This window comes from Pempheris klunzingeri, chromosome 14, assembly GCF_042242105.1.
Source record: "Pempheris klunzingeri isolate RE-2024b chromosome 14, fPemKlu1.hap1, whole genome shotgun sequence".
In the NCBI taxonomy this organism is placed as follows: Eukaryota; Metazoa; Chordata; class Actinopteri; order Acropomatiformes; family Pempheridae; genus Pempheris; species Pempheris klunzingeri.
In genome coordinates, this window is record NC_092025.1 from 17,912,569 (window position 1) to 17,934,536 (window position 21,968).

The following is a 21,968-nucleotide window of genomic DNA, read 5'->3' on the forward strand; positions in this document are numbered from 1 at the left end:
CTTCTTCCCCATCAATTATTTATAATCACATCAAGTTGCTGATGGTAATTGTGTAAGTCTGCAGCATTCTTAGGAGATAGCTTTGGGCCTGTGGTGGCCTTATGCTATGAACTCATCTGTTTTTCATTTCTGACTCAGCAATATTGCAACCACATAAATTAAGCTTCATGATTTCCCTACAACTATTTGCTTCCCCACGGGGCGCTCCAGGCACAGCGCTCTAAGTGGCACCATTGTTTCCAGCCTGTGTCATTACAAAGAGCCAATCATTTTCAGTCTAGGGGGACATAATGCTACCAAATGTCATGTGAGCTGGAAACCAGGGTAAAGATGCTATTTTTTTTTTTTTTTTTGAATGCAGCAAATATGTTACCAATCAGGAGTTACATTTGCCGCTAGATTTGCCTGCAGTAGACGTCTGGACCTCACTCAAAATTGTGGTAGCGATTGTAAACCCAGCAGCTAATGGGATTCTGGTATTAACATGATAAATGTGGGTTTTTATTAGAAACTCAAAGCTGCATTCAATGATATTTTTTTTTGGCCACTTGGGGAAAGCTGTATACAACATTGACATATTATTGGTGTGTTGTGGGGAAGGTGTTATTTATTTATTTATTTACACATATCTGTCAGACATAAAGCAGCGTTGGAATTCATTTTGAGTCGTGCTTCTGGCCTCCATGATGTCTCCATCAACATTAAACTAGATGACACACTTTTCTTCACTAACTAGAGACTAGCTTTGTCATTTTGATGCTGTGCAGGTAGTGCACAGTGGGTTTATCAGAAATGCTTTAATGAAAACAGCTGCCTGTTGCTGCTGGAAACACGGTTGATGAGAGCGGTGAGACCAAAACAATGAGCTGAAAGAGGTCAGAGCTGATGGGGACAGCAAAATCGGACGATAATCATCTGTGAGTTTCTTATTAAGAGTGACTCCTTCCACATTACACGCTGTTGTCATTTCATTGTTAATATAAAAATATTCATTAGTGCAACTTTAATGTTTTTAAATGTGGCTGTTAATGTCACACACTGGACTTTGCCTTGTGAAGCTTTTGTTTTTTTGCGACTATCATAAGTACTGTTCCTCTTTGCTTTACTGCTGCCATTGTATTGATTTTCTAGTCCCCTCCACCTCTACACACTCGCCAGGGAAAACCCACTTGTGCAACAGTATATTAAAAGATTTTTAAAAACCCTTTGGGCCAATGAGAAATGTTAAAAAGTCACGGTATTCTGTTTATTGGAGAAATTTATTGGAGATTGCTGGGTATTGACGACATAAATAATTATTAGACTCTATTTCCTGCCCGTCAAAGAGCAGAGAAATCAATGTTTGTGCAACAGTTTAGATGACATCATTCTCCCTGACAGCAGAGATAATCCAGACGGAGGCAGACAGCTCACGATTACAACACCGCTTGCCTTACCTGCTTCCCCTCAGGTTCTTCTTGGCTACGTAACACAGAGGCAAAATTGGAGAGTAAATAGATTTGTAGGGATTTAAAAGGACTTCTATTAAAGGGACCTGAGGGTATGATGAATGTTGACCGTCCGGGGAAAAAGAACAGAGAGATGGGAGCCCTCTGTAGTTTGACTCAGATTTATTAGGAACGTGCTTTGAAGAAGACGCATATCCGAAATGTCAGCCTGTTCATCTGCTCAATAAATCTCCAGTGCAGACTGCTGCCCTCTCATTCGTTCTTATTTTTTGGTTAGCCATCCTTTGATGTACCTTGGGTATCAAGTAAAGGAGCAGTCTGTAAATACTGAGACATGATTCTTGGCTTTGTTTACACATCCACATTATATGGACATGTGTTTTCTCTCTCTGAAATGTTCTTACTAGACTTCTGTTGTAAAAAAAAAAATGGGTTGGGTAAATAATACATTAGCTTCCTCCAGTATGTCTAACAATTAATTTGCATTTGTCTGAATCCTGAGAGGAGGTGCCTTGATCTGGCTCAGCCTCAGTGGTTTTGGAGAGACATTGCCTGATTTCCTCATTTGTTTTGTTTTGTAAAAACAATCCCAAAGATTTCATCATTAGCACGGACATCAGGCCTTATTATCTTTACGTGCTGTGTTGCATCAAAGCAGCTCATTGTGCAAATGTTTACACAAGACCTGGAAAAAGCTGTCACGCATGATGCTGATGTTGGTTCGACATCAGTGCCACTGTTTTTACACAGTAATTGGGAGAGGTTAGTGTCTGACTCAAATTGACTCAGACCTTCAGACAGAGCTCCACATGCCTACAGTTGTCTGAGAGGCAGATTCACAGGAATGTCTATGAGATCATTCCCTCTGCAGTACAAAAATCATTCTCAGCTCAGTGACTCACCCTGCAATTGGCTGGGGAAATGAAAGAATCAAGAAGTGGGGCAGAGACGATACTAGGATATCCACCAACAAATGGGACAAGTGTTTTCTGCCAGTGAGGCGTCCAAATTACATCTACATTGCTGAGGAAGATACTCTGGCCTTACGGCTTTTTGCTTAAGACCCTCATCAGTGAGTTATTGACTGGCCTTAGTTTTAAGTGCATGTTCTAATTATCCTGTTAGCCCGGGGCCAGCAGATTCTGACAGCAGCCACTCATGTTTTCATTTCTCTTTAGTCACGCTAGCAAGTGTGGCTCTACGGATGGCAACGCTTGTTGCTTTTGTAGTGAAATGTCTCAACAACTGTTGGCAAGGCAGCCAACATTCAACCTGTTACACGTCAGCATGTGAGCAGTGGCACTGAAAGCGTGCTGATTTAGCTCCAAGTACTGTGCCCACTACACGGCCTCTTATTTTTTACTACATGTGTTAAAGGTGCGATTTTTCAACCAAAACTCAAAGAACAGAATTTTACCCTATAACTTACAAATATATCTACATTTCAAATGTATGACAAAAAGCGATCGACAGGATATTACACATGGAGCAATGTTGAAGTATAATAAACGCTATGAATATTTTGCTTTTTAATAACAGATTAAAATGCTGGTCAGACTGTAGGTACTGTATTCATCAGGGTTCAGTCTGACTGCTTTTAAATGACGATAACAAACCAATGAATGTAAATGTTGCCTGGTGTTGCTTATGGTTTGCTAAAAGCATTTGTTAAAGGTCCCATATTCTGCTCATTTTAAAGTTCCCACTTGTATTTGGGGGTCTTACTAGAGCAGGTTTATGTGGCTTAATGCTGTAAAAACACATTATTCATCAGCTGTTTTCAACCTGTCTGAAAAATCCGCTGCTTTGCTTTTGCCTCTGACATCTTCCTGTTACCGGGAGCTGTTGAGGAAAAGCAACGATGGACAGAAAGGTGGAGTCGGGAGGTTTTTAGTGGGCGGGGATAGTCGGCCTGCTGAAGGGCTGGAGCAGGTCACATGATCAGCCGATCCCCCCTATGACATCACAAGGGGAGCTGAATCTAAACAGCATGTTTTCACAAACGTTTACTGAAAGACGGAGCAGGAGAACAAGAGCGAGGACGGACGGTCTTTACTCAGTTTGGCGCTCTCTTAGCGCGACATATTATGATGAAAGGAAAGAGTGCATTTAGCCTCATATGGGGCCTTTAAAGGATACATTCCCCTATATATTTTTAGTTAATTTCTTCATTTGCAAGTCAAACATTTATATTGTGTATAAACATAGAAATGAATGAGCTAGAAAAGGATGTTATTTACTAATGAAATCTGACCTGCATGTTCATTGATGGACGGCTGCACCTGACAAATGCTTGAGAGAGAAAATGAAAAGGGGAAACACACACGCAGCAGCAGCAGCACCCATCTAAACCCAGCAGTTTTGAACAATAAGCTGATTTTGGTGATCCCCTCCTCCTCCTCCCCTCTCTCTCTCTCTCTCTCCCCCGTAGTCGCAGACAGGTCTCTCTGCCGTCCCCCCCTCCCTCCCTCCCTCTCCGCACAGGCCGGCTGAGGGCGGGCGGGACAGCCCGTCACGCAGCGTCAGAGGCGGCTTCGTTATTTAAACTTGAATCAGGAGGAGAGGAGAGTTTTTCTCAGACGGGACTGCGTTGCCTAGCAGCTGGGCAGAGGACTCCCGCTCCTTCACGCTGCATTTGCGTTTTCACATCGAGGAATTTGCGGACACTTCCCGGCTCGGTCTCTCTCTCTCCTGCCATCTGTTGCGTCTCCCCTCTCGCGGTGAAATATGCCAAACATGCCCCAGACCGTGACACTAAAGGGACCCTCTCCGTGGGGGTTTCGACTGGTGGGAGGACGGGACTTCAGCACACCGTTAACCATCTCCAGGGTAGGTAGCGACTGAGCAGGCTGCACGTGACTTCTTTTCTGTTTTGATCATCCTCATCACAACCGGTTTACATTTCCAAGCCACCTGGCGCAGGGGGATGCAGGGAAAAGTGTGGGTGACCGAGCTGGAATACTTTCTTAGTTCATTCATCTTCAAATAAAAGTTCTCCGAGGTGGTCTTGTCACAGTCCAGCAGCAGTCACTGAACGGGAGCTTTGCTCTAAAAGCTGACAGACGCTGCCGTCTAATTCCCGGCAGCACAAGTTGCCAGTGAGTCATTGCTGTTGTCCGACCATCAATTATAAGCTTTCAGTAGGAGCGAGGAACAACACACTGTGGCTCTATTTGTCTCTGACATCACCTTAAAGAAGTCAGATGGTTCCTGGATTGTGTTTGAAAGAAATAAATGAAAGTTATTTGTTCCACATTTTGACCATAAAGACCACCTGTTGACCTCAGGTGGTATCAGACAGGCTCATGTAGGTCTTTTTAAACTTCCTGATTTCTGGTTTCATGTGTCATTTACTCGTTATTAATATATCTGGTGCTAGTTAGTGGTAAAAGTAGTGGTGGCAGTAGTATTCGCAGAGCGTCGTGAACTTTCCTGACCCTCAGAATGTGGGTCAGGAGTCAGTGTGCTGGCAGTGGATCTGGCAGTAGCCAATAGTTCATCCTGGCCAGAGTAAACGCAGCCAGGTCCTGCTGCAGGGCTTGCAGAAGGAGGAGAAAGGAGGGGGTGGAGGGGGGGGATGCTGACATTTGTTTTTCATCAGAGCTCATTGGTGCTGCTGAGGGGTTCCAGGTGTTGTGCTCAGCTGTATCACCAGCCCCCAAAACGACCCTGTAACTACAGGGCCCTAGCACTTTAAACTAGAGGTGTAATTTTTAGATTTACGGCGGGCGATTAACGACTTTGAGAGAGGCAGACGAACTCCTGAAGGTCACCTGAAGTGCTCTCTGTTTTTAAGCCTGCCAAGTGTGTCCCTAAAAGGAGTTGTGATGCAATGGTGAGGCACACTTTGACTCACTGTGTGTGCAAAGTCAATAGTCTTGACGGTAGTAGGAATGTGGTTTTGTGGTTACGACATCAAAGACTCCCCTCACGATCACAGTGAAATAAATGTCTTCTTATGGGGGCTCATATATCATCGGAGAATCTAGCTTTCTGTGCTCAGAGCACCCTCTATACAATAGATGCTCGTGTATGCATTTGTCTCTAGTTGCACAGAGTAGAGTTTCCACCGTGGCCAAGATCAGAATTCATTTGGTGAGAAGAAGAATCACTACTACAGCCTGCTGCAGCTCTGTTGTGTTTCATGCTGAATATGGTCAAAAGTTTTGAAGGTCAAAATGTTGCACCTTCAGGCTATCTCGGGTTTTGTAATGCATACCATCCTAACTTCTTTGTAATACGTACAGCAGGCAAGTTGCGGTTTCAATTTCAGAATTTTGCCAGTTCAGTCTGTGCATACTTGCTTGACTGCCAACATGAAAACTGTGGCATGAACAGGGAAGTCTTTTGCATTCTGAACATTGCGTAACTCTGTGACGGAAGCATCAGTGAAATTAATTACAGGTTGCACTTTACAGACAGTTACAGTACACGGCAAAGATGGCAATAAAAACCAGCGCTCCCATGGAGTCGCCGCCTGCGAGAGTAAATAGAAGAGTTTAATGCTTTATTCCTAAACCTTGGCTTGAAAATTAGAGAAGGAAGCAGCTGGTGAGATGCAAGCATATTTAGCAAAATATGTAATGTCAGAGGCATAAATATACACAGTCTCTTGGCAGCAAGACCCAGCATTACACTCCCTCCTTTTTTTTTTTATTTTCTACCAGCCATTACAAAGCAGTTCAATGTCGGATTGACGTCACATGCTCTAAAACATCTGCTGACAACACAAGATGTATTTTATTGGCGGAGCTTGATTGTTTTGTCGTGGTATCTAATATGCTGGATTACGTGAGCGGGTAAATTGGAAGTTAATTCGAGGGGAGAAGATGAAAAAGTAGAAATGGTGGGAAAGGAATCATCTTGCCTCACCCCACGGGAGCTTGCTGCTCCTCGAATTTAAAGCTCGATGTGATTCACTGCTGCTGATATACTGCAGTATCTCCTAAACTCACTATTCATCACGTGCTCACTGCATTCTTGCTGTACAGTGCGTGCCCAAGACGGCAATTACAAAGTGTTGAATGGTGCGACAGAAGGAGATACATGGAGGGAGGCAGAGGGTGTTTATAGAGAAGGATAGTTTATATCTAACAGTATCCAAAATGCCTCTTTAGGGGGCATTTTAGTATCATGTAAACCTCATACTGCACAAGCCAGAACTCTCTGAACAGTGTGTGCAGAGAATACAGTGTTTTTTACGCAATTCCTCCAACCGTAATTCTGCTTTTCCTGACTGACAGTTCTCCTCCCTTCTTCCTCCACGTCTTTCCGCATATATAAAAGTGGCCGTGAAACACCTGCAACTTGGAGACAGTGAAAGTTGTAAATACCAGAAAACAAGCTCTGATGGCGGCAGCTGGTTTTTTGCTTAAGGTGATAATGTCCTAGGATAAGCCCATTAGTCCCCTGCCAGCCCATTAGGATCCAAGCCAGTTAATGGTGTGTCTGCTTGACTCTGGAAACATTTGCCCTGATGGTGTGTGTGTGTGTGTGTGTGTGTGTGTGTGTGTGTGTGTGCATGCAGTGGTGTGTTGTTAAATGGCTTTGTGTGCACGAGAGAGAACGAGTGGCTGAGAAACAGAAATATAATAAAATCACTGATGTAGCTGCAGAAGCATTTATAGAGGATGTGAAAAAAAAGGCAGCTGTGTTATAAACCTTTTCGTAAATCGATGTCAAACCGTCGTCCAGGCAGAAGGTGACGCAGGACGCTTGTCAGTCCTGCCAACTGGCAAACAGTCGTTTTCTTGGGTAGGAATTCACAACCGAGTGTCGGGTAAATAATGACTTGAGCAGTGCACAGAATCACCGTCCAGCTTCCCCTCACACACCTTTATCCTTGGAGATGCATGATGGGAAATGGTCACGGCTGTGTAGAATCTGTAAATTTCTTGTCATCTGTCATATTGTCAGCTCCCACTTTATCAACATTTTTTCCCGAGTATGGAATTTCTGGAATTTGATAGAGTGAAGGGAAAAATCTCCGGCCATATCGGGTCATATTGTTTTATTTTACAAGGGCGCTGGAATCACAGCGCGTGAATTAAGAGCAAATATAGCTTCGGTTGCATTAGCAGTTACACATCCAATGAACTGAGTGTCCTTTGTGCCCTTTAATCTCTCAGAGTGCGTCTGTCCTTCGCCGCCACATACCAGAGACGGGACATGTGACCTGCAGCCGCATGGGTTGTTTCTGTGGCGCTGCTGGTTATAATAGTCAGCTTCAGCTCTTTTTTCTCTGGGCTGAAATTATAGATGCTGCGGTGCAAGCTACATCCCCACAACAGACAGAGCAGAAGATAACAGATGGTACCTCGAAGAATTTCCTGTTGTCAGTGAAGCTGCAGAGTTCCTGAAACAGTGGAGCAGGAAGAACAATGCGAGTCCTTGGGTCATTACCGAGCTTTTCCTGCTCATTTAGTTATCTGATGTATGGAACTGACTCTCTCTCTCTCCAACACCAGAAAACATCAGTATGGAGTATAGTAATTAAAAGTTTAAACCTGCTTTAATAAGAAGACCGTGTGGGGAAACAGCAAGTTCTTATGCTTTGTTGTGTATTTATCACTTCTATTAAAGCACCAAGAAGTTCGACTCCAGATCTCCTGTCATTGTGTAAAGTGAGTTTTGAGTTGCGGTGACGCACAACAACATACTGAAGCATACTGAGCAGCTATTACTAATAACATAAATCACATTTAAAGGGATTGGAGACACAGTTTTGGATGACTAACATTGATGAGTAATATCATTAGTCTCTCTAGATGCATTGCATTACAGGCTGCAGTGAATTTCACATGACTCTCCCATTTCCTTTTGTTCTCATTAAACCCCTCACTTTTAATCATCAGCTGCAGTATTGCGTACTGGTCTTGGCAGATTCAGTCTCTTTGTTTCAGTTTGATAATCACACACCGGTCAGAACCTCACACCCCCAGGCTATTTAATGGCTTTCCGTCACGAAGGTCATAACCATGGTTCCTATCGCAGGTCCAACAAGCAAACAAAGGCGTCTGACACGTTGCCAGGAATTATTCTCTCTGTTGCTGAGACGTGCGACTCAGTGCTCCCACCCGGCAGAAAGCGTCTCTGTGGAATTCACGCCTGAGAAAAACATTTGAAAGTGATTGATTCCTCTTGCGTAAGGCTTATAAATAACCAACAGGTTAGGCACTGATATGATGATTTATTGGTTAAAAGACATCAAGACATCAGGGTTACTCATAACTGCTGTTTCAGTCATATTTAATTGTCTATCTTTAATTGTGGGTCAGGTCTTAACTACACTTTATAATGGAGTCATTGAAAAAGCAATTATAACCTAAACCTTTAATTTTTCTGTCAAACTGTGCCAGTTTTAACTTGCATCCTGATGTCTTCTGACCTGCAAACTTGCTCTCTGATCTTTACTCTAACTCTATATCATATACTTATGTAGGCGCCTGTGTGTATGTGTCTATGTGTGTATGTGTGTGTGTCTATATCCACAAGAGAGAGGCAGGGAGAACATTTAGATCCCCTTTAATTAAGTTAATGCTGTAAGTACTAGAATTTCTACTAATTAATGCACTAATTTAAAGCGTTCCTAGAGAAAGACCAGAAGCTGCTCTCAAAGAAAGAAAGAGGGAGGGAGAGGGAGTACTGGATCTTTACAGACCTCTATGAAAGCCAGTCACATTTTCAGGAACTAAGGAAGGCACTCTTCATTTTATGGTTTAGATTTGGGTCTGGCTAGAACAGAAAGAGGGGATGCGCAGATACAATCAATGATGAGGTGAAAGTTTGTCCTGAGGCTGATTTCACTCTACATACACGTACACAAACATGCACGCCGTTTCATTGCCGTTGCACTCTCAGAGAACACACAGAGAACACACAAAGTGCCCTTTGTGAAACCACACTCCAGCACACATTCATCAGGCGTCAGTGTCCACATGGTGCCTCTGTGTGACATGAGGCTGTCATTTGCTAACCGCTCTATCTGTTAGCAGTTAACTGTGTCACTGTTTGTGGAGCAGCCCCTTATGGAAACCATGTCACTGTTTAGATTTCCCAACAAGCAGTTATGTCGCTGTCTGCACCATCTCGATGAAATCCGTCATGGTTGCATCTCACAGTGCGTGACCTTATCGCAATGAAAACACGTGTTACTTAACATCGTATGTTGTTGAATGTCAAAGCGACCTGCCTGATTTTTTCACAAAGATTCTTTTGAGTACATTAAAGGAGGTGATTCTTTTCTCTGGTAGAAGCATGAGCAGTTGGTGTGGGATAAATGAAGGAAAATGTGGCCGTATCAGCAGTTATAAGCTCATTCATTCAGCTCATTCGAACCTGATCATTTGAACTCTCATTTTGTTTGTTAAAACTCCTTTTGAAGTCGTTTTTTAACAAATTCTTTCTTCCAAAAGTGAAAAAATGTTTACTGGGTGAAAATGTGATTGAATCCACATCTTACAATTTCTAGCAAAGATGATGGATAATTTTGTTTAATTTAGTTGAATTTGTTTGTGTTTTTCTTCTCCTCTACTGTGGTTCATCGCTCACAACGGCTTGGGCTCAATCCCCTACCTCGGCCAAGATAACTCTTTATAGACTGCAGTCACGTTTGTTTTCAGACGACCATCACTTGAATTTTTATTCTTATTATGGTGAAAAAATGAAACCAGTGGAAATGGATCGCTTTGCTGTAGTTACTACCCGTGGTTTCATGTGAGTAAGAAGACAAAAATAAGATGCAAAATGTTGGTTGTTGGTCTTCGAAGCCACTTGCCCGTGCCATAGAGTAAAAACATAATTAGAAAATTACCTACTTCTTTAAAGCTCCATAGATTTATGTCATTACATCACACTACATGTGCAGCGTAAATATAGCAGATTATGATTATGTCTGAGCCACGTAACTCTACACCCTCCTTACATTTCCTTACAGACGGGAATGTTTGTCCTCTAGTGACGACCTCAGTCATGCTGTTGTGGCACTTGGCATACGTGTGTGTGTGTGTGTGTGTGTGTGTGTGTGTGTGAGAGTGTGAGTGAGTGTGTGAGTGTGTGAGTGAGCGATTGATTCATGCACCACTATTCAAGGCCTGAACCTGAGGTGATATAACTCACTCTGTGTATGTGTTGGGGGGGCATGAACTTTGGTCCCCTATGACACAGCCCAGACACAAACCCTAGACACACACTGAAAACATTCGAAATGCATGTCATGTCATGTGGTTTGAGCAAACTATAACCTCCAGTTAGTGACTGTCAACAAGTATGCCGAGAAAAAAGAAAGAAAAAAGAAAAGAATCGTTTTCCAATCAGAACATTTCCCAGCCAGAAAACTTTTTGTTCATTATTTTGCTTCTCTAAAAGACTTTATCTTAAGTGTACCTTGGATCTTGTTCACGTCTGTAGTCTGTGTCAAGTTTCTGCCACTAAAGCACATGAATAAAGTGAGTTTAGGTGAGTTTACTTCCCCTGAGACTCACACACTCTGACCTCTCAGCTTACCGGAACTGAGTCAGGGACATTGGGCCGGTCAGAGGCTGTAAATTAGGAATTCCACATCTGAACCACACGACTCAGCTATTAGTGCTTCATGGAGCGTGAACTTGTGTGCCTTTGCTCTTAAAACGCTCCTCCCGATCAGCGAGGCTGCAGATCCCCCAGCTCTCTCTCTCTCTCTCTCTCTCCTCCTCTGGGTTCTGGTCGTTATTCCAGACTTTTATGCAAACATATCTTAATTTGTCTTGGATTAGAAAACTAACATCTGTAAGTGAAGAAAGTGTTATTTCAACTCAAGGTTTTACCGTTACAAACACAATACATCTTAGGTAATAGCCATTACAAGAATGAGCTCAAAGAGAGGTATATACTTGAAAACTTGGATGACAGGATAAAGATTAATCACTGACACTTGACAAACAAGGGTTCCATTAAGAGGAAAATCCTCCTAAATCTCATGTTCCCTGTGTATTTATGGATACAGACCTAGTAATTTTAGCCTTTTAGCTCTGAGACATGTGATGGACTCGGAACACCCAGTGAGAAAAAACATTATTTGACATCTTTGGTGAAGCTGTTTGCCAATAGATGAAACGATTCACAAATATTAATACTCTGTCAATTAACAAAACATGAATCTGTAGCTAATCAAATATACATTCATTTTTAAAGCAAAATGCCAATAAATTGATAGTTTTAGCCTTTCTTATGTTGTGTGAGTTTATTTCATCGTAGGACTATTGGTCAGACAAAACAAGCAATCTGAAAATGTCAATTTAGTCAGATTTAGACATTTCATAGACTAGACAATAATGAAAACTGCTGTTGCTGCTAGATATGCAAGCCTTCTTCACAGCTATTTGTTTGATTGGTAAATTTCTACTTAGGCATTGTAATTCTTCAATCGGCAACAGAGAGTAACAAATCCAACCCTTATTCAGGCGATATCAAAATGTCACAGATTATTGCTTCAAATTTTTCCAAAAACGTTTTGACTAAAGCAATTGCATCCAGCTGCCTGAAGATCTCCTCACATTTAATGGTTGGAAAAATGCAGTCAAACTAATAGTCATACATGTCATAGCCTGACAGCACATGGAGCGCTCAATACGACTGGAGACGTGATGACAATAGTTCACATTTTATTTCACTTTTTTTGCTTCATTGCTAGTAAACAGTATTTCCTCTGCAGCTTGGCACCATATGACAGTGACTTGTGTTTTACTGTGCATGTCTTGGTTTGATGATTGAGGGTTTGATTGGTAGTTTCTTCTTTTTTTATGTCAGCCAAAACCATACGACCAGACGGAGGTGGGCCTGGAAATAACAGGGACGTTTGTGCGTGTGTGCTTGTGTGTGTGTAATAATGGAAAATTGTTATCATATGTTACTTAGTGTGTCTGTGAAGGTGAAACATACCCACTGGGACACCCGCTCGCCCCCTTCCTCCATCCCTCCTCACCTCTCTCTGCCTCCCCGTGGGTCTCAAATGTCCACAGACCAGCGTGTTGCTGGAATGAAGGATCACAGAGAGGGACCTGCTCACTGTCCGGAGGCTCAACGCTAATCTTCCAAATTAAAGCGATGTGGACATGTGTTTTACAGAATCAAAATGATCCAAGTGAAAAAATCTGTAAAAGCTACAGGAACATATTTAGCAGATGTTTGCCCGTAAATCTAACATTACACAGAGACAGTTGTTAAGGTTCTAGGTTCAGATTCAAACTGTTCAAAATAGCTCACTCCTGGACTTAAAATCGCCCACAGTTTAGTCTGATGCAGCTGCTGAGTGATCATAAAATCGCACATATAAATGAAAAGGTTCCAGTTCTTTCCAAATATTTCAATACTTCCAAAACTTTGAGTGGCCTCTCACTTCCCAGTGTCATTGTTGCTGGCTTTTGAAAATGTAAACCTAGAGTGCTGCCCAAGGCAATATTACACAAATCAAAAGAGAGCTGTTTTTGTTGAATTTGGCCTCTGTGTCGACACTCCCACTCTAATACTGTTTTTCTTTGTTTCTTTATTCCCCACTGACGGTTTGACACCACATTTATAACAGCTTTTTCTTGTCTTTTCTTGCCTGTGCTTAGATTTCTTTGTGTGTGAATGTTATCTTCAGGTAACACCAGGCAGCAAGGCGGCCCAAGGTGACCTGTGTCCAGGCGACACCATCCTGTCCATCAACGGTGACAGCACGGAGCACATGACGCACATGGAGGCCCAGAACAGGATCAAGACCTGCACTCAGCAGCTCACACTCAACATCAGCAGGTATGGAGACACGCACCTGTCTTTACCAGGAAAACCACAGCGCTGGTCATTTGATCAAACCCTTTGAAATACCTACAGTATGTTTACATTTTACCGACAAGTGACATCTTGTGGTCTTGTTAGGGTGCCATTGCTATACCACAGAGCCATTTATGGAGTTGAAAGTGCTTTTCATCTGAGACCTTGATCTTTGGTCAGTGTTGGTTTCTTTATATTTTGAACCTGACTGATTGTACACATCAAAGTTTGTTTACAGGTCTTGGGAAGTACTACTGCATATGTGGAAAAAAATTGCATGAAGCTTTTGGAGCTCTACAAGAGGCTAAGTGAAGTGTGATTTATTGCATCACATGATAGTATCTGTGTGAGTGTCAGTTGGAGCTGAAGCATTTCAAAATTTTTTAAATCTGGAGGTGTGGAGCTGGAAGGAATGAAAGCTTACCAGACCTCTTTAGCTCACTATTCATCTCAGGTTGACGCTAGCTGCTTGAGGATAAATTACCTGCAATTAGCATAACACACCTAAATCACTGAACTGTCGGCACATTTTGATCTTTTTTTTCTGCCCAGAATGACTAATGCTTTAGGAGTGCAATGCTGAATCAGTGGACTATTCTTAATCCTGACCATAGAGGTGGCAGATCACAAAAAGCTCGCACAGACAATTTTTGCAATGATCACGTGGGACACTTTGGAAGTCACTCACGAAATACCTTGTTTGCAGCTTATGTATGAGCACTTCTGGACACACGCACGGGAAAAAGGCAAAATGCACATGTAATGCATATGTTTATACTAATCATACACATAGTATGTATGAGCTATAGCTACTCTGTATGATTTATTTAGTTTAGTACATCATTGGAATGAGGTTGACTGTATGTTTACTGTAATTGATTACAGATTTATAATTTATGAGCTCTTGTTTCCTCAGAATATGTGACACATTATGTATTTGTCCATTTTCCATGGCTGGTGACTGATGGGAATTATGACGTTCAGAATAATTGGATATCAGGAAATGTTGAACATTAGTCACTTGCTAATCAGTCGTCACTGCTTTGACTCTCAGCAGAGGCTGCTTATGGTTTTTGCTCATTCGGCGAATTGAGTTGAAAAACATGACCGATTTTTTTTTTTTTTTTTTTTTTATGACTAAGGTCATTTACTGCCTCTTGTCCAGGAACACATATTGTTTCTATTTCTGGTGGGTCTGTTCAGCTTGGCACAGTCGAGTCACAGAGAGAGATGACAGGTTAATCGACTCTCTGCTCCTATAGAGCACTGTCAAAGTCAATGGGGCTTGTGTATACCGTGAGGCAGACATTGACCTTTAGAAATGGACTTCACAGGTCGATATTGTGCATTTCACCAGTTCATGAAGTGTAAAACTGTCTTCCGCTCCTCAGCATCATTTGTAGACTTAGTATGTAAGGATGGATGATTTGGCCTCAAGCGGAGGACAGGAGCAACATGTTTCTGTCAGCATAGCAGAACGGAAATCATCCGTCTAAACGGTTAATGACAGAGAGGGAGGGAGACGGGGGATAACCAAGGAAAAACTGAAATGTCAGTTACTTCCCACATTTCTATTAGATGGTTTCTTTGGGTTGCCAGAGTACTGGAAAGTGCAGAGCGAATCTGGCAACCTCTGAATCCCGTCCTCACAGATGAAGAACACTGTGCGGTTTTAGCCTTGGTTGCAAGTGACAACTGCCAACTGCTCCAGCTCTCTCCTTTTAGGGCAGCAGAAAACAAAGTCTCTCTCCTGTAATGGTCTGGAGGATGAAGTTGACTTGCGGATGCAGTGGAAATAAGAATCACTCCAGGAGTAACCGGACCTGTTAGATAAGCAAGTATTCTCACACGCAGGAACTCCAAAATTCAGACAGAGAGCCGCTCTTCTCTCTCTCTCTCTCTCTCTCTCTCTGCGCTGTATTTGTGTTTTATAGTACGCTCTCTAGCATGTAGCAGTCCTCCCTTTCCCCCTGGCTCGTAGTAGAAACCATCCATCCATATATCAAGCTGAGCGTTAAGTGGTTTGTCCACATAGGGATTGTAAATTTATTTAAGGATACATAAAGTAGCATTCAGAGAAGAAACTGGGGGAGCTCCTCCACAGCTGCAGGAGCACAAAAAAGGGCACTCCCACGCTTAACCACTTGCACCCTAATGTACCCAAATCCAGCTTGAGTTTCCCTTTTAAGTAGTCAAAGTTGCTTGAATTAGAAGTAATTTAATGTGATAAGAAGCAGGGATACTTGACTAGAGTGATGGTGAATTGGATCAGTTCTATGCTGCACAGAACTGATTCCATTAGCTGATCTTTTGCTTCACATTCATTCTTTATCTGCATGCTTAGCCACTTCATTCCTGGGCTTAATCTTTCACACATTTACCATTTAGTTGTAGGCAGACATATTTGGTGTTTTTGGAAACCCTGGGATTCTGACCATAATTTCAACTGATGTAACGTGGGTTTGAGCTATGCTTTTCAACGGGACTATTATTTTGGAGTTGTTTGAGTGCTTTACTTTTCTGTGATGTAAACGTAGATATCTGACACTCATTAAGGTCTTATTTAGTTAAATTATTCCTCTAAATTTTAACTACAAGTAAACCACCAGACATAGCCAAGCCAATCATCAATCCTCCTTAATGTCCCATTTAAACTGACAAGATAGCAACATAGCAGAGGCATAACAAGGCCAACTGCCGGTATGTGACCTTTCCGCAGTATATTGGTTGAATAATTACGGTCTGAACTGCCCTGCTGCTGGACAGGGGGAGACTAAGGCATGTCTGAGAGATATGCATGCACCTTTGGCTCCGGAGCACAAAGCCGAAATGATCTACTGGTGAAGGGGAGGGAAGATAGAGGGTTCAAGAAGAGGAAAGTTTAAAAAATGGATGTTAAAGTTTAAGATTATTTGGTCAATAAGGGGAGGCAGACAAAGCATTAAAAATGATCGGCTAAAAGAAGGTGGGGAATATGAGTAAAAGAGAAAAATAACAAGGGTGGACAGAGAAAGAGGCAGAGCCCAAGATGGAGAGGGACGCTGAAGCCAAGTGGAGGAGCGGTGAATGATGGAGACCAAGTGAGAAATGCACATGGACTCTTCTCTGCCGAGAATGCCGTTTTACAGCCAACATTTTCTGTTGGGTGCATTGCTGGAAATTCAATTACACAACGCAGTGAAGCTCAGAGTTTCCCTGAGATAGAGGACTTATGGCAGGTTTCTAATAATCTTTGAATATTCCTGTTTGTTAATACAGAGGGACATTTTCCCACATTCACCCAAGTCAATTATAAATCAAGGCTGGTTGTGGGTTATGTCTCATACCCACGTTTTCCAGAGCAGCTCCTTTAAACCTATAGCCCAGTGATTAAAGCATTACATTTGGTGTCCTAAACACCTAGGGTGAGGAAGCTTTTTTTCCCAGGAAAGATGATGCACAGGAAGTTGAGTTAATAAACAGCAACGGTTGCTACAACTGAGCAGACAAACAAAATAAAGCCACAGACATATTCTCAGGCGTCATCGCCAGGAAAAAAAAAAGAGGTCCTGCTTATTATTATCCACCAAAATATAATGAAAATAGTGAAGAAGAAACAGGGATGTCATGCTCATGTGTAAAAGATGAGTGTTTGTGTTATTTATTGTGAAATGTATTGCGGCGATGTGAAATGTGGGGCTTTAAATTTATTGGAAGCATTCCTCATTTGTGGGCTACAGGAATACTACTTAAATTGTTTCTGAAGTCAAAAAAGAAATGGGAGTGACTGGAGGAACCCACGCTGACTCACTAGAAAATAATATTTTAGAGGACAACAGTGCACAGCCCTCATTAAAAGACTATGCCATAAAATACTCCAAACAGTCACAGAGTCATAGAGGGAAGAAACAGGAGACCTGTAATTTTGTGTTGCTGCAGATGGACAAATATATGAGTCTACACGTCTGCTGTGAACCAAAATTACAGTACAGGGGATGCATCTGAGCTTGAGGTCTTGTGTAACACAAGAATGTTTCTTTTGTAAATGTCTCCGCATTTATTAGTTTCATAACCCCAATTTTTCTCAATTCATATAATGGAGCATTTTTAAGATCTGTCTGCATCGGGGGGTTCTGGTGAAGTGTCCCTGGAAGCTCATGAAAGCTCAATGAGAAATAAAGAGGCTTCATGAAAATTGGTCCGGCAGCTTTTTTCTTCCTCCAAGAATACTGAAGAAAAAGTCAACCCTCAAATGCGCATGTATTTTTAGATGTCATTCATCTGTGCCCCCCCTCGTATTTCTTTTTGCTCTCTACTTTTACTACAGATTGTGATTTCTTACATTTTCCAAAATATCCTTCAATAGCCTCAGGAAAATAAGTCTAAACTGCCTGCATTTAGGACTGCGTTTTATGCCATACAGTTAAAGTAATCTTAATCAGAGATTGCCCAAATCACTTAACCTCTACCGGAGAGATGAATGCCATCCTTCCAAAAGAAATCTGGTGTTCCAACAATGATGGTGGAGAGTGCTGTTACAAACTACTGTCTTTGGTGTTCAGTTGTGTTCAGATATGGTGACTATGAAGGTCATAGCAAGGTCATTTTCTCTTCATTTTCATACTTGTTACACTATTCAGTAAGTTTTTAGGCCCTGGAAGCACCTTATTCATTATGTGTCTACAGTTCTTTAGCTTTTAACATCGATCTATCACCCATATATAGACCACCAAAGAAGAAAGCACACCTAGAAATGGAAGGTACAGTACATGGATGGATTTATGGTTTTATATTAAATATGGAGAAATATGAGAGAATAAAGGAGGAAAAATAAGGAAAGAAGGCAAGACAAGGGCAAGTACACAGTAAAGAAAAAACACTCTTAGGTCACCACTTTACCACAGATTTCCATTTTCCATTAGGCCTCCCTACTCATGCAGGCCTGTCAACGCTCCACTGCGAGGTGAAGCACCCTTGGTAGTTTCTGTCAGATCAAATGGAGCTGTGTCGTCTCGCTGGGGAGGAAAAATGGCCGCCACCCCGGCCATGCACACTGTCCAAGTTCACTGTAACGTCAGAGGACCTGGACAGACGCACGGATCCCATATTGGAGTGTGTCATGTCTGCTTTGCTCAGCCTGTGTATCCTCAGACCTAAACAGAGTCTTTGAATACACGAACCAGCTGTGGAGGAAACCTTCTCCTCTCCTCCATTATCTCCTCTTGTTCTTCTTTTCATCCTCTCCCCTTCACCTCTTCATCCCTGACCTCCATGTGCCATTCTGCCGTCTCCAAACCTAAATCCACTCATCCACTGTGTTGTTTCTTCTTTTTATATCTCTTCTTCATCTCTCTCTGTTCCATCTCTTCCACCCTGCAGTTTCCCTCCTTCTGCCAGAGCACATTGGAGAAAGCCATGTGGTTTTGCAGCGGCCTAAGAGACAGATGATGGTGGTTGGGACGTGTGTTTCCACCACTGGTCAGGCTGTTCGGAAAGAGTCCTGCTGGGGTGGCAAGTTAAATGTGCTGAAAAATGAGTCATGATGCCGGAGCTGTGTATGTTAGTCCGACTGTGTGTCTTGTTCTTGTGAAGTAGGACGCCCTGCTGTCCTTGTTTCACTTTTACTTACTGTTGAGAAGAAAATTTAGGATTAGGTCCAGGCTGGAAGGAAGCTTGTACTGCAGATGTTTTAGAGCTTAAAGGGTCAGTTCACCCAAATAATACAAAGACATGCTATAAATCTAATCATACATATAGTTTCAGTTATGTCATCTCTGTGGTTTTTGCTTCTACTCCAATACAAGTGGGGTGAATGGAATTTCATTTATGTTGCTCAAAACTACAATAAATGGCCTTTAGAAAACAGTAGCTGTCAGACACAAAGTTCTGGTTGGTCAGAATAATCCACAACCTTCACTAACGAAGGAGTTTTCATTGGAACTATACTTTATACTGAAGAAATAGAGCGTCATAAATCATATTCATTTTAATGGAGCCACAGAGGACAAAGTAGGTATTCTCATAAAACATGGCAGATTAAAACTAAACTCTGGCTAACCAGAACTTTCATAAAAAGGGGTTTTTTTCTTCTTCTTTTTTGATAATTTGGTGAATGAATCTTTAAAACCTTGGAGTGAATTATGTCACCGGAAGGTCCACAAAGTGTGATAACAAATATTTGTGTTCCAGAAAGAAAACGTAACAACAGTTATGGTGGAATAAAGTAGCAAATGAGTCCAAAGGCTCACTCAGAGCTGTCACTTACGTAAGTGTAAAAAGTTGGTTAAGTGATAAGTGATTACAGGTGGTCGTAAGTAAAGATGGACATTTGCTCTGAGCAGAAATGACTAGAATTGTTAAGAATGTTGTAACAAAAACAAGTAGTTATTGCTTGTTTAAAGGACTTTATGTACAGTACATCAGGATTTGAATCAAGGTCTCAGTTGAGATTGATTGCAGGTGTAGGTCAGTGTTAAGGTTAGACATGCAGTAGTAAGTGGTAAGGATCAGGTGTTGTGTAATGCATCTAGTACGTGTGCATATCTGAACCCAGCAGAGGGAGAAATACAAAGACAGTAAAACCAAAACAGGTCAACACAGTGCAAAGGGTTCAGGTGGGATCTGAGAAAACAGGCAGGGAAAAGACACAGAGTTAGGCCGCTCTGGAGGAGGATTTGCCCCTGCTGTCTCGCTTTAACTCCAGGACCTGTGACTCACAGCTGAGGAATTATGCACGAGGCTGCATGAGACCAAAGGAACACAGGACTCCAGCAGGGACAAAGACAAAAAGAAACCTCTAAAGGGCCCAACTCACGCTCACACGCCCCTCCATGACCAGCACCGCTGCCTTCTCCTCCTTCATTGCATCACTCCTCTCATGATCTCCCAAGGTCTCTTCTTTGTGGTTGTTTTAAACGCAAAATCAATGGAGTTTGACAGGCTGTGTTGCCGAAAGGGAGGAGGGTTGGGGGGGGGGGACCACAAACCTCCTTCCCTTTTCCCCTCTTGCACTGATCTGCCCCCAGATGCAGATTGTTACGTGAGACCCCCTCAGGTCTGCTGATGAAGCCCCCATAATTCCTCTTCCTCTAAGTTTCCGTTATCGCTGAGGAGAAAGCGTATAAACTTTTCTCACTTTACAAAATGACTTAGGAACTGCTCCAATGTCATCTGATGTATGATAGGGCTGAAGACTGTCCTCATTCAGATGGGTTTGACAGAGCGAAGCAAGACTGTAAGTGAACCCTGAAATGTTCCGTGATCAGCCACATCTTAATTTGAGGGCACTTGGTTTTCAGCAGTCTGTCTCATGCTCCTCCTCGAACATGGTGAACTTGTGCAGCCAAAGTAAACTCATCCACCTCTCCAAAAACCAGATCTCCCCAATCAGGAAATTAAACCTGGCAGGGGGAGGTCAGGCAAGGGAAAATATGACCAAAGGAAAGAAAAGGAAACTCATTGTGATGACCTTTCTTCTTTCTCCTCTGTTTTTGTAGGTCGTCCTCTAATTTTTCTTTGTCACATTTATGTCTTTGTCTTTATTCAGCCTTCTGTGGCTAACTTTTATGGGCCTTTTCCCCTTGTTCTTTCCTTTTATAAATCTTAGAGCACTTTTATGGCCTTTGCTGTCAATATTATGTGATTTTCTTATTGTCCTGCTTCTTTAAGTTCCTCATGAATGATGATTATCAAACAAATTGTGGCCATTTAAGAAAAACATATTTCCAAAATGAATACACTTAGATCCTTTATATTTCTGCGTGAGAGCTTGTCACGTGTCTCTGAATTTTCTTTTTCTTTCGCTTTTCTCCTCATGTATCTTTATTCAATCCTGTTTGACGCTGATGTATACAGTTGAGAAAATCAAAGATGACACTTTAGGGCTATTCACCCCTGTTCTATTTATCACTGTGAATCTGTATTAAGAGAGCAGCTGGACAGAGGAAGTAGTAGTGAAGACGAGTTAAAGCCACTCAACCTATGACTGGATTTTAATTGAAAACATTTTCCTGTTGCCTGTTGCAGATCGTTGTGATCTGGTTGATACATCATCACATTTGAAAAGGTATTTCCAGGCTCGGAGGGGTTTTACTGGTCAGGCTACATTGAACCTTGGATCAGACAGAAAAAAAAGTAAAACAGGGAAAGAAAGAAAAGAGAGAAAAGTTACAGAGATGATTAACCGGTTGATGAATGTGTAGCAGCAGTTTGTCTGATGTGGACAGCAGTATCCTGATCCCTACCAGATGGTCCTGATCCCTGATGCTCTGACTCACTCCAGGGTGACACACTAAAGTGGCAAACTGAAAATAACAATACAATTCATTGTCTCCAAACAAACTTGTGTGGAGCAGATTGTTTCTGTCTGCTGAGGCTATTTATGTTACGTTACATTTGAGATACTGTTTCCATTCTGCGAGAAAGAAAGACAAATTTGATTATATACTTTGCTCAATATTTGAAGTGTGAGATTACATCCTGTTGTAAGCATGAAGCTCAATAACTATAACAACCAAAAGTCCTCACAGTCGTGTTGACATCCCTCTCCAGACTGACCTACAGTGTAATGAGTGCAGCAGTGTCTCTCACAGTTTCCACTCATGCCTCAGCGTTCACATCTCCATTAGTATGGATGGACAGTGAATTCCATTTTTCTGTCCTGCACTTCCAATATGTCAATTCAAATAGGCCACTATGGATTGAATTTTCACTTGTTTCAATGGGCTGTTTGTGCGGTAACCATCGAAACCA

The 21,968-nt window shown here is 42.1% G+C and overlaps 1 protein-coding gene across 1 annotated transcript in view; it reads left to right on the top strand.

Annotated features, from left to right (window-relative positions):
- The first annotated feature begins 4,172 nt into the window (after window positions 1-4,172).
- pdlim4 (PDZ and LIM domain 4) overlaps window positions 4,173-21,968 on the top strand; it is a 41,262-nt gene continuing 23,466 nt past the window's right edge. The window contains exons 1-2 of the mRNA XM_070843595.1: window positions 4,173-4,277; window positions 13,069-13,220. Of these exons, the coding sequence (XP_070699696.1) occupies window positions 4,176-4,277; window positions 13,069-13,220 (254 nt within the window). The 5' untranslated portion in view covers window positions 4,173-4,175. The remainder of the gene's footprint in view (window positions 4,278-13,068; window positions 13,221-21,968) is intronic.